Genomic DNA, 17163 nt, shown 5'->3' on the forward strand with positions numbered 1-17163 from the left:
AAAAAATTTTTTTTAAGTGTTTGGTATTTTATGGCTTAAACTTAATAAATATACTTTTTTTTTATTATCCTTTGCTGGATGTGACTTCATGATTTTCTTAAGCACACAATGCTAGTCATCTGGATTTAGACCACGCCCCTACTCGGATAGGCCACACCCCTTTAAGAAATTTGCCACACCCCTTTTAGAGCACCCCCAGGTTTTTTTTTTTCCACTTAAAGCCCTGGCTAGACCTATTGCATTGCAAATGCTTGTCTAATTTTCTGTTGGATTGCTTGCATCTTTTTCAACTGATGTTCGTTTAATTTGCAGTTATGAAATGATTTTCCAGTTGTCAGTACTTCTGTCAGCTCTGCCTACAGGTTTCAAACGGGTACCTGCAACGGGTGGTTTAACCTTTCTAAGCTGTCTCGTGGGGTGGATGCGATCTCGTCACGCACAGATCCCTGCACCACCTGGGCTGTCGTGGTAACTAACGCAACAGATAGACGCGCGGAAACCCCCTGCTAGCCGGAAAACCCGAGGAAGTGGGTGTGATCCGATGGGCTGACACCTATCCCCACTCCCACCCAGAGCACTCCTACTAAAGGCACATGAGGTGCTACCCTGAGCTGAGCCTTCACTCAGAGCCGCAGCCAAGGAGCAGAACCCGCGGACAGCACCGGAAGAGCAAGATGGGCGCCTGTGTCAGTTCAGCGCTGCTAGGTAAGGGCACTTCTGCACTCAGCTCTCGACATGCCACTTGCGTGTTTACCTCCTCATGCTGGGATCTGCCCATGACCCTCTGTGTGAGCTCGAGCGGGTGCTTTGACAGCCCCCCGACCCCTTCTACCTGACTCTGACCCTCTACGTTTCCTTAGGCGACTGGTCAGCGTTCCTTCCTCTCTCTAATCCTGGCTCTGGCATTGGCTCTCTGTGTGACTTTAGGAGAGACCCTTCTGCTCCCTGTGCCTGTGAACTATACTGTGCCTCTGATTCTCCGTGATACCTCGGGTGGATCCCTCGAATGCCTCTCTCCCTCCCGAACTCTAGCCTGGAGACAGAGGCGGACGCTTGGTGTGACCTTAGGCAAGCCTCCAATTGTGTTGTGCCTTAATTCGCTTTGTCTCCTCAAGAGAGTTTTTGGTGTGCCCTGGTGTGATCCCGGCTCTACAAATCTATTCCTTTCTCACATTGATTCCTTGTGTGACTTCAGGCAGGTTCTATCTCTGCCTGTTTCCATTCTAACCCCGACTCTGCCACTGACCCTGTTTCCCCAAGGGAATTATTTACCCTCTGTGCACCTGTAACTTTGGCTTTGGCGTGACTACATGTGCATTTATTTGTGCTTCAAATAATTCCGCCTCTGCCACTGACTTGTTCTGTTTCCTCCGGCGAGTCCTCTCGCCGCCTTGTCTCTAATACACCCCCAGTACCTCTAACCACACCTCTGAAACTGACTGTCGTTCTGACCTCAGATGATTTCTTGCTTGCTGTGCTACCTCGGGTGAGCATAGCTGCAAAGTGTCCTCGCGTCAAATCATGCGTCGCAGAGTTAGCCAACAGCTACGCTGCATTCTGGGACTTGTAGTTTAATCGTTAGCATTTTAAGTATGGGCTGAAAATCTATTGTGATTTTTCTATTTGCAATGCATCTAATGCTGTCCATTTAAAAAAAAAGAATAGGACAACGAATAGACGTGAGCTTTAAAACACTATGAACTAAACATTTCTGGAAGTGGCTGGATGACAACCAGTTGTGGTATTTTGCAAAATGTTACACATTACTATTATGCGTAGTTGCGTGCTTTAATTTAAACTTTGTAATTGTGTTCAGGTGTGCCTTTATAAAACACATGCTTCCAAGTACATTAGCAGTGACATTTGTGTGGCTCAGGCAGCATCGAGGCCTACTCTGCCTTCCATCATTCGGAGGTCGATGCACTGAGCACCAGCAAACTAGGTAACAATAGCCCCTGTCATTTACAGCAGTTGGAAGTGACAGAAGTAGCATATGACAAGCATTTGCAATGCAATAGTTCTCGCATTTACGAGAGTTTCATAAAAGCGACACGTATTGCTTTACAAATGCTAGTCGCGCCCCTTTGTATAGATGAGCTGTGTCTAAAGAAAGGGACATTTACAGTGAAAGCGCGGTGTGGCGCACTTTTACCAAAAAAAAGCATTTCTTTGTCAAGTTGACAAACAAATGCTTTTTTGTGAAAACAGGAGGACCTGGCTTGGCAGTTCAGGTTGGACTGTTCCCATGAGGCAACAGGTCAAGTCTGATTTGGATATGGCCAGGTCTAAACTGGGATGGCATGGTGAGCAAGAGAATGATGGATTTAACCCAGATCTCTTGACTAGGGGTGAATGTTTTGATTTGTTCTGCATTACGTTCATCAATTGTGTATTTTGCTTTCACTTTAATAGTGGCCATGCCCCTTTCCTTAGACTCAGCTCGTTTAAGGAACAGAGTGCGTCCGACATTAAAGTGTAAATGCCGGCATGGGGCATTTAAAAAAAAAGAATTAAATAGTTTTAACCCCTTCCGTGCGGGGGTAATTCCCCCGCTGTGCCTGGGGGCGGGGGGGCGCACGCAGCGCCCCGGTGCTCATGACGAGCTCAGCTCGTCATGAGGCACGGCGCTGGTGTGCTCATGACGAGCTGAGCTTGTCATGACCACAGTCGTTCCCGTGCAACGCTCAGCACAGCAGGGGAATTATCCCCGCGTGTGAGCGTTCGACGGCTCATGACGAGCTGAGCTCGTCATGAGCACCGGAGCGCCGTGCCTCAAGACGAGCTCAGCTCGTCATGAGCATGGATGAGGTTAAGAAAACATGCAGCCACGTTTAGCGCAGCAAGTAAAGCAAAGGCACAGCCACAACTATCAGCATGGCGTGCCGTGATATGTAAAAAAACATAATAAAGCTGTTGCAAGATTGCATGTCCTACCTGCAACAGCAGGCATGTGAAAACCATTAAACGAAATAGTGCACGGAGGCTGTAATTAAAGCCTACCGAGCAACAACCTGTGTAAAAGGGGGTGTCCTCGTGGGAGGTTACAAATGAAGACAAGGCGGTATGAAGGAGGGACTAACAAGCCTAGTTACGAATCAGAGGCCAGCATTTACGAAGGACAATGACACAAGCCAATGACAAATATGAACGGGGCTTCAAGTGCATACTCCAATACAGCATGCCTCACAGCGCATGCGCTGCCCAGGCTCGACCTTAAAAACAAGTTGTGGACGGGATGCATGATCGACAGGTCATTTCAACAGTTTACAAACACTTCCAGGGTACTACCCCACTCAGAAAACTCCTGGTCAAAAACGGTGGGATGGAGAGGTGGAAGGTAACATTTCTCTCAAAAGCTGGAAATGGCCTACATCAGTGGTACTTAACCTGTGGTCAGAGGACCCCTGGGGGTCCGCAAGGCCGACTCAAGGGATCTGAAAATGTGTTGCAAAATTAAATAATATTAAAATTAATGAAGTGTATACAAATGAAGAATTAAACTTGAAAATGTGAATACTTTCTCTATATCAGATTGTGAATTAAATAAAATGTTTCAATATTTGAGCATTTGTTTGGTGTATACTTGTTTTTGTATTTTTGTGTATTGTTTTGAGGTTCAAATTCTAGAAATTGCTTAGGCTGGGGTCCCCCATCTTCCAATAATGACTCAGAGAGGGTCCCTGGATTCCAGTAATGATTCAGTCGGGTCCACAGAAGTCAAAAGGTTAAGATCTACTGGCCTATGAAATAAAGCTTGCATTTCGTTCCAGGTTGTAAACATTATAGAGACATACTAAAAAATCCATGCTGTATCACACTCCATATAAAATAGCTGCTTGGGACAAATCGAGATCTAGTGCCTGTAAGAGGGACTTGCAAAGCTACGGGTACCCTAACACACTTGTGGTCATGCCTCAAGCGACATAGATACTGGGAAGCCTTCTTAATGAAATTGACTCCGCTTTTGGTGTTCATATCCCCTTGCACCCACGGGTCGTTTCCCAAACCTACAATACCCATCTGGGGAATCCAGTGCTAAATTTGTAAAATAAAAAAAAAAGAGCCAGGGCTCTCGTCAGGAGGTCACTGCAGTTTGCACCACACATTGCCCCTGCTATGCCGCCAATGATAGTAACAACATAACTACTAACCATCATACTCCTACAAGTGTGACAATTCGGTCAATTTCAGGCCCCCAAAGCTATTATAATGGTTTGGCGGCAGGTAATAGTCATTGTTAAGTTATATTGAATTATTAATTAACTGTTTTGTGGTCAACTCTAAATTAGCCAATCAGCACCACCTTGTGGCAGACTGTCAACAAGTGCCAGTGTTGACAATTAAGTGGCGGTGCCGAGCATCGGAAACCACAGGCTCAAATTAAGTACTGAGTACTGGTGGGAACCCACAGGTCCCTGAGAGGAAAACAAATTACAGTTGTCACCACAACTGTGCTGCAAGTTATATTAGTGCACTGGGGGAAACAATGATGTTGAGAATGGGTGCTTAAACTATGGGAGATCTTTGTATGGAAATGATTACACTCTCCATAGAGGACAGACACTGATTCAGATTCTATCAGGAGAATATAAAGAGCTAACATGAACTAGATTTTTTTTTTTTGCAGAGTTTTATATAGCGCAAACTTGATCTGGAATCAGAGCGCTTTACATAGCACCAGTTACGTTACATGAGGACACACATTCATTTTTGTTAGGCACGGGGAGATTAAGTGATTTGCCCAGAATCACAGGATGTTTGGCGTCGATACCGAGACTCGTACCCAGATCCCCAGATCCGAGCTAGAGCGCCCTAGCCGTTAGGTTAACTCCTCTTCCCTCTTTAAGTATTAGTCTTATTCTTGTTCACGTCACCTTGCAGAACCTATGTCTCTTCCTGTAGACACATAACTCCTGTAAGTTTATATCAATCCTCAATATGCTTAGACACCATTCCAACTCTGCCCTAGTCTAGGACGAGCACAGCAATGGCCAGGAGATGATGAAAGAAAAGCGTTACTTTGAAGTTAGGGTGATTTCTCTGTTGTGTTGTGCTTTCATTATAGAGATGTGTCACATCTTGCATTGCTCCTCATTGACCTGTTGGTTGTAGACATTGGTATATGTGCTGTAGAAAATAATTTAAAAAAAGTTAAACCATAAAAACAAGTTACTGTTATTATTATAAGTAGAGTGACCAAAGTTTGTTATTCAGTTTAGAATGTTATGGTAATGTATTCGGTCAAAGCAAGCACAAAGAGATGATGGACGGAGTGCTGAAACATTTCAGACACTCACCCCCAGTCACAGGTCTGGGTTAAATCCATCATCGTTGTTTAGCTCAGTTCGCCACACCAGTTCAGACACAGCTATATGCAAATCAGTCTTGACCCTGCGCCTCAAACAGTCCAGCCCGAACTGCCAATCCATGTCTTCTCTGGACCGGAAACAAGCATCATAAGACCAGTTTCGGGAGTTCACCCCTCATCAGCCAGGATAGCTTGATTCCAATGGCACAGTGAGATAGCATAGTTGATCTTGTCCCCCCTGTTTGTTTAAATAGTGCATGCTTGTTGTGTTGTCTGTCTGAATTAATACTGATGTTCCTGATATTTTTGAGAGGAAAGATTTCAGGGACAGGAATATTAATGTATTTGGTCAGTCTTCCCCTTCTACTGAGCCTCAAGCTTACCGGGGTATGTCTTCGCGCCTCCAGGAGGTTCTTGCTTCACAATAAGTAGTTCTCTGCTCTAATACCAGCGCTGCAGCGGATATTTTATTTGAATGTAGGCAAGATCCTCCACTTGTCACTAATTCTCTGTGTGTGACCATTGAAGTCGATTCACCAAAATGGCAGGTCAACGGAAGGGACATTACTTATCCGTTGACAGCCGCGGACATCATAAGTTTAACCCAGTGCTCCAACCTGAGCCCTTCAAAAACCTACTTGCTGCTGAGTTGTTACAAGATGACAAAAAGTGGTCACAATTGAAAGTAAACACTGCTCTTTACAGTCATGTTTGTAGGTCTAGCTTTGCAGCATAGCTGTGTGCTTGACCTATTGTCAATTCTTTGAAATATACAGAGTAGGCTTTTAGTCCACCCAGAGGACCAAGATTCTCTCACCACAAGCTATTAGCTATTTGGCGTATCCCTCCGCCTGCCAGAAAGTGCATCCACTAGAAAGCACGAGGGACTATTTGACATCAAAAAATTAGTTTGAATAATCCAATATTAAACACGCTACACAAAGTTGCATTTGTGGCCAGAAAGACAGAGCCATATCATGAATAATGTTATTTAAAGATTACATAGCACGCTTAAAGAAGTGAAATGATCACAGACATAAGTCTTGTGAATACATTTGGAAGCCATTAAGAAGAAGGACACGCCACAAAACAAGAGTTGGCCAAGGATATCATTGAATATGTATCAAATATAAAACTTTGAAAGCAGAAGAGAAGCACTGATTTAAGTTTTAATACAATACATATCAAAAACGAATCCAATTATATATGCAGACACTCTGTTAAAGGAAACAACAGTTAACCGGGTTGAAATGGTGAATTGCATAGGATGATATAGGGGCCTCAGTAAATCAGAACTCAACTTGTGCAGTGACAGAACCCTTTGGGAAAAGGAAGCTACCATGAGAACATCTCTATGCTGGGCCTGAAACTAACCATTTCCTATTTTTATGTTAGTCTATTAAATTCTATATCTCATAGATGCATTACATACATAAAACACTCGTTTTTGTTACTTTGTTTTAACTACTGTTCTAGTAAGTTATCCAAGTGCAAGCCTGGCCTACCTATTGGCTTGGCCTAGGCTTGTTATTACTTTCTGTTCCTGCTGCTCCCTTTATGACCCCAGAAACCAGTAAAAGCAAGGGCAGTGTCAGGACACAAAGGGCAAGTTTAGGTTGGCAGCTGCTACCCCATGGCCACGCCTTATTGACATCCAGGTGTGACTACTGAAGAGAAATATCCACTCCCAATACCTCCAAGTCTAGCGGTGCCACCGCGTCCCTGGGGGGTGAGTATTTACAACAAGGGGTGGTGAGGGACAGAGTCTCTGAATTAAGCAGAATACTCTCACCCAGTCAAAAGATCAGGGCTAGATCCAACACCGTTTTTTAGCTCATTGCACCATCCCAGTTTCAGAACCTGGCTGTATGCAAATTAGTCTGTTCCTGTCCCAGTGCATGATGGGAACAGGGCAAACCAAACTACAAAGGCCAATTCTTACACTGGGAAGGAAACAAGCTTCCGGGGACCGGTTTCTGGCATTACAGCCCCGGAAGCTTGTTTCCTTCCCAGTACAAGAATTGGCTTGGTAGTTTGGTTTGCCCTGTTCCCATCATGCACTGGGACAGGAACAGACTAATTTGCATATAGCCAAGTTCTGAGCTGGGATGGTGCAGTGAGCTAAAAAACGGTGATGGATCAAGCCCTGATCTTTGGACTGGGTAAGAGTGGTCTGCTTAATTCAGGCACTCTGTTCATCACCACCCCCTTTTCTGAATAATTTTGTCCACCATAAGCGTGGAAGGGTATACTCAGATGTGAGTCCCTTGCTCATTGCACCATCAGGATTCAAGCAAGCCGGGCCGACGACGCCTGAAATGGCAGAAACCGGTCCCCGGAAGCTTTTTTCCTTCCCAGTACAAGAATTGGCTTGGTAGTTTGGTTTGCCCTGTTCCCATCATGCACTGGGACAGGAACAGACTAATTTGCATATAGCCAAGTTCTGAGCTGGGATGGTGCAGTGAGCTAAAAAACGGTGATGGATCAAGCCCTGATCTTTGGACTGGGTAAGAGTGGTCTGCTTAATTCAGGCACTCTGTTCATCACCACCCCCTTTTCTGAATAATTTTTGTCCACCATAAGCGTGGAAGGGTATACTCAGATGTGAGTCCCTTGCTCATTGCACCATCAGGATTCAAGCAAGCCGGGCCGACGACGCCTGAAATGGCAGAAACCGGTCCCCGGAAGCTTGTTTCCTTCCCAGTACAAGAATTGGCTTGGTAGTTTGGTTTGCCCTGTTCCCATCATGCACTGGGACAGGAACAGACTAATTTGCATATAGCCAAGTTCTGAGCTGGGATGGTGCAGTGAGCTAAAAAACGGTGATGGATCAAGCCCTGATCTTTGGACTGGGTAAGAGTGGTCTGCTTAATTCAGGCACTCTGTTCATCACCACCCCCTTTTCTGAATAATTTTGTCCACCATAAGCGTGGAAGGGTATACTCAGATGTGAGTCCCTTGCTCATTGCACCATCAGGATTCAAGCAAGCCGGGCCGACGACACCTGAAATGGCAGAAACCGATCCCCGGAAGCTTGTTTCCTTCCCAGTACAAGAATTGGCTTGGTAGTTTGGTTTGCCCTGTTCCCATCATGCACTGGGACAGGAACAGACTAATTTGCATATAGCCAAGTTCTGAGCTGGGATGGTGCAGTGAGCTAAAAAACAGTGATGGATCAAGCCCTGATCTTTGGACTGGGTAAGAGTGGTCTGCTTAATTCAGGCACTCTGTTCATCACCACCCCCTTTCCTGGGGGGTGAGGGCCGTTCGCAGGAGATCCCACAACGCCTCTCGCCTTTCTCTGCTGCCGGGCCGTGTACTCCGATGAGTCTATTCACCTGTTTGCAGGCTGACAAAAAATGTGTGAGTTGCATAGTAGCATTTTAATGGCGCCTCATACACCTGTTGAGGTCCAAGTTAGAAACATCCCCCAAATCCACACTCTCTTGTATATGTCAAAAATGAAACAGCTTTGTTTTTGTTTTTTTGCATTGCCCATCCATTCCATGTTCATCTTCTGTGGTTTGTTTGTTTGCCACTGCCCTGGACAAATCCCTCTCTCCAACATAAACCTGACCAGGAGTATACAAATTACAATACATCTCGTCCCGCGCAGAGCCCTCCTTTTAGAGCTGGCCGAGTAACATCAGGGGCAGCGCTATTTTAAGACCACGAGGGGGCGCTCTTCATACGCTCGTCTCTCTGCCGTAATGAGCGTAGAGCGCGAAACGTTACAGTCACGTGACTACCGGAGCGGCTTTATCAGTGGAGACCGGGAGCGACGCCGCGTTATCAGCGCGCTGAATGTTATCACCAATTACAGGAAGAGATAAGGCCTTATTCCCCTGCCCACAACCACCACTGTTACGGGAAGCGATTAGGTTTTATTGAGCTGCTCGATAACAATAATGCCTTATTCACCTGCAGTACAATAACTGCAAAAGGAAACATTAACACCTTATTCACCTGCAAGTACAATAACTACAAAAGGAAACATTAACACCTTATTCACCTGCAGTACAATAACTACAAAAGGAAACATTAACACCTTATTCACCTGCAAGTACAATAACAGTGATGGGCAACAATAATATATAGAATTATAGACGGGTAACCGTGAATTACGGGATGTTTTCACCGAGGGGCTCTGAGGGACCTCAAGTAGACTAGGAGACCACAGTTTGAGTTGTCTATGTTGTCACTCAGAAGCCTTAGGTGAAAAAAAAACACAATTCACTTTTTACCCATCGTTAATTTTTTGTGTGGCCCCCAAAATGATCTGCCCTTGCTTTCATCTGTTGTGCAGTGATAAATGAGTCATAGGGGAGCCAAACATAACATGGTCTATGTTATATATCCCTGTCCCTAAGGGTTAAAAAAACTTACCTGCCATCTTTGTCCAACCTCCACCACCTTCTGCGCCTTCCTTCCTCCTCCTGCATCTGTGCTTTCTGCTTTCAATCAGACTAGCAGTGCTGCCTGGACAGGCTCTCAGGGAGGCTCAGCCTGGCCTGGAAGGCCTTCATGACATCACAACAGTGGGTAACAATAATGCCATACTCCCCTCCAGTTCATAAACAGCACAATAACTGTGAAGGGGAACAATAATACTGTATTTATCATCAATACAATTGGAGTCCAATGACACCCCATTATCAGTGAAGGGAAATGATATCACATCTACTGCCGTACAGAGAACTCCAGGAATGGAAACTAGTGAGGCCTCATCACCTGCCAGAAAATAACACCAGCAGCAACTTTATCAACGTGTCTGATAACAACACCGGAAGGGAGGCGATTAGCGCTTATTCATCTGCCATGCAATAATAACACACAAATCAGATGAAGCTATAAGGCCTTATTCAGTCTTTGTATGATAATGTGTGAGGGAGACGGGAATATGGAACTGCCAAGGTCATCCTTCTGAGGAGCCTGAGCAGCGGGGAGGTGGCCAACACACCCTCGTAGCCTGGCTCAGCCTAGGGGAATCTAGCCAAGCGCTCCCTATGCCCCGCCGAGATCCTTCACATTGTCAGTGTGAACTGCTCATATTGAGGCTTTCTGTTCAGCTTCTCATCTGGCTACAGCAACTCCTCATTTCAACCATGAACCTCATTAGAGGGCTGGTGAGATCATAATGAATACCTAGTGTACCTGGTCTGCATCCGGAGCATGGCTAGTGCACCCATTCTATCTCTTTGATATGTCCTAAGGCCTGCCCATGCCTAGGGAGGGGGCGCATAGTGACACATGGTGTCATCTCCTTTATTACAATACACAGCCTATGGTGTCGTCTTTTTTTCCAGTTTATATAGTAGCGTACACTGGGACCAAAGGTATTGGAGCGCTTTACATGAGCATTAGTTATGTCACACAAGGACACATTCATTTTTGGTAAGCACGGGGAGATTCAGAGATTTACCCAGAATCATAGGATGTTGAGTTGATGCCAGACTCGAACCTTGTTGCCCAGCTCTAACATCGGCAGCTCTGGTCGTTATGCCACATCCTCTCCCTGAGGATGTCTTACCTTGTGGCACCTCAGCTTTAACTCTCTCGGAGGGCCAGTCTTTGAATACAAATCTACTCAACCAGACAGCACTCAGCCTGTATACTCAGTGCTTTAAATGGAAATATAGAAATGCAGGTTCTCACTATCTAGAGTACTTCTTTACTCCTGAATAGGACATATTTTCTCCCATTAAGCAAACTGTAGCAGTGCTGAGAAGTGCAGGTACTCTCCCTTTCAAATTAAAGAAGTGCAGGTACTCAGTACCAGACAGTACCTGCCCACTTAAAGCACTGTTGACACTGATCTACCGAGTACATTCCAGGTGCAGCCAGTTCATGTAGATGAACTAGGTGGTTGCCTAAGATGCCAAGCCACGTGGGGTGCCAAATTCACCTACTGCGGGCATTAGAGGCTTTACTTAAGCATATTACCTATTGTTTCTTTACAGGACTTTTCTTTGGTTGAATAGCAAAACACAGCAGTTGCAATTTGAGAATGAGTCGTCCCGTGCTTTGGTTTGTTACACTTTTAATCTGCCTCTGCTCCGACATGCATCATCTAGGTTATTAATGGCACACCCATTGTAAACAAGGACCAATCCGTTGAAATGTGCGCAGTATAAATGCCATTGTCTGAAAAGTTGGTTGAGAGTCAATCTTTAGGGCTTGTTTGCCAGCAGAGCTGTTTCGTCCTTATGTGTTCAACAAAAAAAGAGATTTAAGAAGCATTACTCAGAGGAGGGATTTGGCTCTACCCAAAGAAGATTATCTTGAATACAGATTTTGATTGGTGAAAAGGTAGGTGCTTCTGCCTAAAAAGAGTGCTTGTAGTGCACGTTTTGCAGGACCGAGATTTTCATGGTGACAAGCCAATGATCCAAGCTATTGGCTAACAAAGGCTTTTACAAAAATGTCAACAAATGTTGAAGGACTGATTTATTTATTGTGAAAATTATATGTTAAAGCCATTAAAGGTGGATTGCTATTACACTGTGTTAAAGCCTTTAGACAATTATTTTGTTACCTGATGTTCTCAAATTGCCATCGTAGGCGAGTAAATTGCTAATGGGTACACCTTCTGACAACCCTGGATTGCTTACGGCATGGGAAGGGCGTCAGCAGATTTGAGCCACTGGCTACATTACACTGGTAGTGATTGCATTTTGCATGCTCACGTGAACATCTGACTGAAATAGAGTGGGTTGGAGGACCATTCCTTTAGTTCTCATTTTTTTTTCTTTCAAAGGCCCTTTTTTCACTTCTTTCCTTCATATTTTTATTATGCTTTATTAAATCGCCATCCACTGCTTTGTTTAATTTTTTACTCATTTGTTTTTTGCGAGCATATACTCACTTGATTTAGAAACCAGTATTTTTCCTCTTTTAGTCTTTTGTTACATTCCTTTGTATGTGGTTGTTGAGTTTTTTGTCTGTTTTATTGTGGGTGAATACAAAAATGAATCAGTTGGTGGATAAATGGATGCATGAATGCAAGGATGAGTGCCAGAGTGCATGTATAATGACTTAGTGAGCATTTAAACTCCTCGGTAATGGAAGATGCACTTTTCAGACATATATCAGACCTATTGGCCTTGCCAATGATTGATTTAAATTCATTATGAATCTGCATTTGTAATGTAACAACCCTTTCTCATTCACCCGCATGGTTCCAATTCCCACTAGAGAGACATACTGAATACATTATTCAGGTCTTGGAAGGCTTCACTCTAATAAAATCAGCACAATAAGAGGGTGTTAACTATTATGGCTTCACAGCAGGTTTAACATTTTTATTTTAAGACATTGCATAAGGTGAAACTCCATTAACACACAAACGGGTATGTTACTGACATCCTACGTATCAACCAATAATGCACAGAGAGGACCCCCTATCTTACAGAGTTATGTTATTGCACAATCAGGTCTTGTTTCTGGGGTGCCTCACATGTACCCCGAAAAGCGAATAAGATGTTTTCAGTGATGGTGCCTTTAACAGTCTACCATACCTTTTCCAGATGAAGATGTGTATCTGCAAGAAGCCCCTGGTCCACTCTTCTTCAACCCCTATGTCAAGGGCAACAGGATCGACTTGGATGAGTCCCTGTGCTGCGCCCAGAGGAGCGCCACCTTCCACGATGGCCTGGTCTTCACCAACCGTCCCCTGCGGGTGCACGAGGTCCTGTCTCTGAGGATCACCCAGGTCGAGGAGCGTTGGAAAGGGCCGTTGAGGGTTGGCCTCACCTGCGTGGACCCCTCCATCATGGACCCTCAGCAGCTGCCCAGGTTCCTGTGCCCGGATCTCAGCAGCCGCCCGGGGTTCTGGGCTGCAGTGCTGCCAGACAGCTGTCGGGTGGAAGGAACTCTCGTGCAGCTGTGGCTGGACAGAAGAGGGGCATTCTGGTGCAAGATCAACCAAGAGCAGCCTCCTCAGATGGTGGCAAGTGGCCTCCCGGGCTGCTGCCCCATGTGGGGTGTTGTAGATGTGTATGGCACCACCAAGGCTGTGCAGCTACTGGGTAAGGACACTGCCTCCTGCACGTTAAGGGAGGGGGTCAGTTTCATGAATGCATTGTGATTGCTCAGTCCACCTCCTTCCCTTCCATCTTCTTCCTTCCCTTGCATTCAATCCATGACTATGCAACCTCTTTCTCCCCAATTGCATCCATCTGTATGGTCCTCAAACTCTTCTTCTCCTTGTCCCTTTATCCTTTCCCTCTCTTTTGCCTTCTGGTACTCTTCCTCCTCCATGCTGCCCATGGTCTACTCCTAGTGTCCTTCTAGCCTCTTCCTCTTCCAAACCCATCCATTCTCTGCTCTCCATTCTAATCCCATTTACGTCGCTCCAGCCTCTCCCAACCACGTGCTTCTTCACCCTCTATATCATACCCCTGCAATCCTCTGCCCTCAAGCTTCTGGTCCTCCATCCTCTGCCTCTACATAATTTCTACTCTCCTTCCTCTGTCCAACGCTCTTCTCACCCGGGATCCTTCTTTCTTCGTCAGACTCCTTCATTCCCTTTCTCCTGTCTCCACTGTGCCTGGTGTCTTACGTTTGATATGTTTCCCTCTTTTAGATCCATCGCAGCCCTCACAGATATCTGAGAAAGCCCCCTTTATCTCCAGATCTACCGCTTCGGCTCCAAGTCCAACAAAGACAGGTATGTGCCTCTCGTTTCGGTGCTCTGTCACTCACTCTGTTCTCTGCAGGAGGTCGTAGCACAAGGTAGGAGCAGTGTGTTCAAGGTCACCATTGTGCCTAAGTATCATTTGCTGAGTGTGTTCAAGGTCACCATAGTGCCTTAGTATCCTTTGCTGAGCAGCAACCGAGAGGCCTTGCTTGGGAACAATTGTTGCCAAGTTTACACATTCACAGCCCCTGCAACAACAGTCAGGGCCACCAGGTTATTTCAGACCCTTAACCTGAAGCAAGATTCAGCAGATAATTACCCCGCACCATTAGCACCTTGGCCCACCCCAAGCATACCCCATGAGGCTGAGGTGGTGGAGGTTGTAGGGCTCCAACGTGAGGGAATTTTCTCGGTTGGGAATTCAAATGCAGGGTTGAGTAAGGGGCAGACCCTTAGCCTGGAACATGTAATCAGATTAGACCATAGACAGAGGGAGGTGTAAGAATATCTGAATTCATGTCCCTACATAGCAATAAATGTTGTTTTTGTTTCTGCAGTGCCTGCTATACCTCAGCTTTATCCTGAAGGCCAGCTGGAAAGCTGTGTCGTGTGCTTCTCCTCCAAGGTGAACGTAGTCATCTTGCCATGTGGTCATGCCTGCCTCTGCTACAGCTGCGCCCAGAAGGTGTTCAAAGCATTTGCTAAATGCCCAATGTGCCGAGGGTCAATGCACCAGATTCTGAGAATCTCGCCTGATCAGGATTTGACTGAAGAAAGCCAAGACCCAAGCTGACCATAGTCTGGATGTTCAGACACAAGCTGATAATGGCCTGAAAATCATGGCCAATCCAATCCAAGCGTGACCGTGCGGAAAGGGTCCCAGTTTATAACGAACTGGAAGCTCCAACTCCGGTTGAAAACGATTTGATGGTCAAAAGGGCAGTTAAGAATGGCCTGGAAGAGAAGAGTGAACCTTGGACTAATCAGGAAGTCATAGCTATATTGATGACATTGTTCGAATATAGAACTAGAGTGCTGGCTTTCTATCTGAATGACAGAACAAAGGGGAGGCAGACAAGGCGGCCATCTTACTGATATGGCAGCTGTGGAATTCATGGCAGCACCTTTGGAGTAGACTGAAGGAAATGGACATAAACTCATAAGTGGCCTGCAATGGATTTAAAGTCCTAAGTGGACAGAAAGAAATTAACGTAAACTCATAAGGTGTCTGAAGGAAATGCATATAAAATCCTAATTTATCATACAATGTTTCGGTAATGTTGTTTTGTTGATTTTTTTGTATGCATATTTGTAAATGTATTTATATTGCACTTCCTGAAAATGCGGGTATCTTAATAGATGGAGCAATAGTTCTTTGTGCTTAGTGACCCATGGGTAGCTGATTAGTGGATGGTGGCGAGGGAGCAAGAGCAGGTATGGGAGTTGTCTGCATATATCCTGCAACCCCATCAACGACTAAACATTCTGGGCCTTATTTATGAGCCCTTGCGACACTGTTGTTGCGTCACTTTTTCTGTTGCACCTGGCAGCGTGAAAAATGCGGCATGTTGCGCCCTATGTACAAAGTGATACATCTAGGCAGATGCGTCACTTTGTAAAGCCCTGTGCTGCATTATACCTTAATCCGGTATAATGTATGCAGGGTGGGCGTTCCCCCGCAAAAAAGCCTCATAGAAGTGGCGCAGTGAAATCTATGAGATTTCATTGCTCCACTTCTAGGACGCCACTGCGTCAAAATCTTACGCCTTCCTCACTGCAGGCATAGGATTTACGCAAGCACATTTAACATGGGACTTTTGTGACACGCTCCAGCAATGTGTCATAACTATGCCTACAGATACCTCAGAAATACTAACTTCTCTGTAACTCCTTGCGACATGTAACAAAGTACATTAAATATGGGGCATCCATCGTGTTGCAAGGAGGGCGCAGTGGAAACTGTTGCATCACTGCGTGAAAACAGCGATGCAACAGTTTTCATAAATTACGCCCTCAGACTTTCCACTCTCCGTGTCACTTCTGAGCCATGGTTTGCAATATATGACATTAGGAATGTTTGTTTAAGATTGAGGGTATTTTCAGCTCAGCCTTCGGTTGAAATACATTGGAGTGGAATTTTGAGCGATTGATTCATTATATTTTTTTAAATGACCACTTTTGTGCCAAAATGAGTGAACATTCCCTTAACGAAATATTGTAAGAGACATCCCTTGCTCGAGCCCTTAATTTTTCACATCCATATGCCAGTATTAGTGCAAATAAGATGTTGGTACCCTATAATCAAGCATTTTAAAACACAATTAACGTGTGCCGTATAAATGACTGCATTCAAAGTTAATTAAATATAAATGAATTTTAAAATAATAAATATTAGTGATCAAACAGGATGCTTTGGTCTTGGAGTAAATCTTTTTATGCGTGCTTGTGTCACAAGCAAATCAGTGTCTACCAGAGGTAGTTAAAAGTGTCTTGCTTTGTGCTTTGCCATATGGTGTTGAGTGCATCTACAGCTGTATGCACATGAAAAATGAATAAATCAGTCTATGCTTCCTTTGGCCACTACATGAAAACATGGTTTCCTCTTTGATAAAACTGCAAGTCCACCTGTGACACTGTGTGCCTGATTTAATTTCATTTACTACCACTTTCACAATGTGCATGGGGTTCGGAGCAGCACAGGGAAATAGTTTTAAATAAGTAAGAGAAAATAATGATTTATTTCTCAAAACCACTGCTCATACATATGTCAAACCTCAAAGTTTATTCATCATTCATCATGGTTTAGTTAATTAAAACCTTTACAAGATATGAGAAAACAGTATTTTTTTTTTAAACTTTATTTTTTCATTTTGTAACAATTACAAAAGGAAGAACCCCCCCCTCAATTGGCATCGTGAGAACACAGTATTAACGAGTACACAATCAGTAAAAGAACAAGGGCTAAAACATGCTGTCACTTCAGTGAATGTCATGATTAATTCAAGTATACACAAGGTAAAGTGCTAGCACTTGCACTCCTCAATAATTGTTCTTAATGCTACCCAAAAGGCTAATGCGCAGCAGATGAAACTGAAGAAAAGGGTTGTATTTTACCAGGTGAAACATTTAAAAAGTGGAATAGCGAGCTAATCTCTAAAGGACTCTTCATCAAGTCTCCTTAGTTGAAATAGACAAAAACGTGGTCAAGTGCCGGTGC

The 17163-nt window shown here is 44.7% G+C and overlaps 1 protein-coding gene across 1 annotated transcript; it reads left to right on the forward strand.

Moving 5' to 3' along the window:
• The first annotated feature begins 382 nt into the window (after nucleotides 1-382).
• NEURL3 (neuralized E3 ubiquitin protein ligase 3) lies at nucleotides 383-16354 on the forward strand. Its single transcript, XM_078666997.1, has 4 exons — nucleotides 383-705; nucleotides 12835-13335; nucleotides 13893-13976; nucleotides 14504-16354. Exons 1-4 carry the CDS (start codon nucleotides 594-596, stop codon nucleotides 14737-14739), a joined length of 933 nt encoding a protein of 310 aa, XP_078523123.1. The 5' UTR covers nucleotides 383-593; the 3' UTR covers nucleotides 14740-16354.
• Nucleotides 16355-17163: the final 809 nt, after the last annotated feature.

This window comes from Lissotriton helveticus, chromosome 11 (assembly GCF_964261635.1).
Source record: "Lissotriton helveticus chromosome 11, aLisHel1.1, whole genome shotgun sequence".
Taxonomy (NCBI): domain Eukaryota; kingdom Metazoa; phylum Chordata; class Amphibia; order Caudata; family Salamandridae; genus Lissotriton; species Lissotriton helveticus.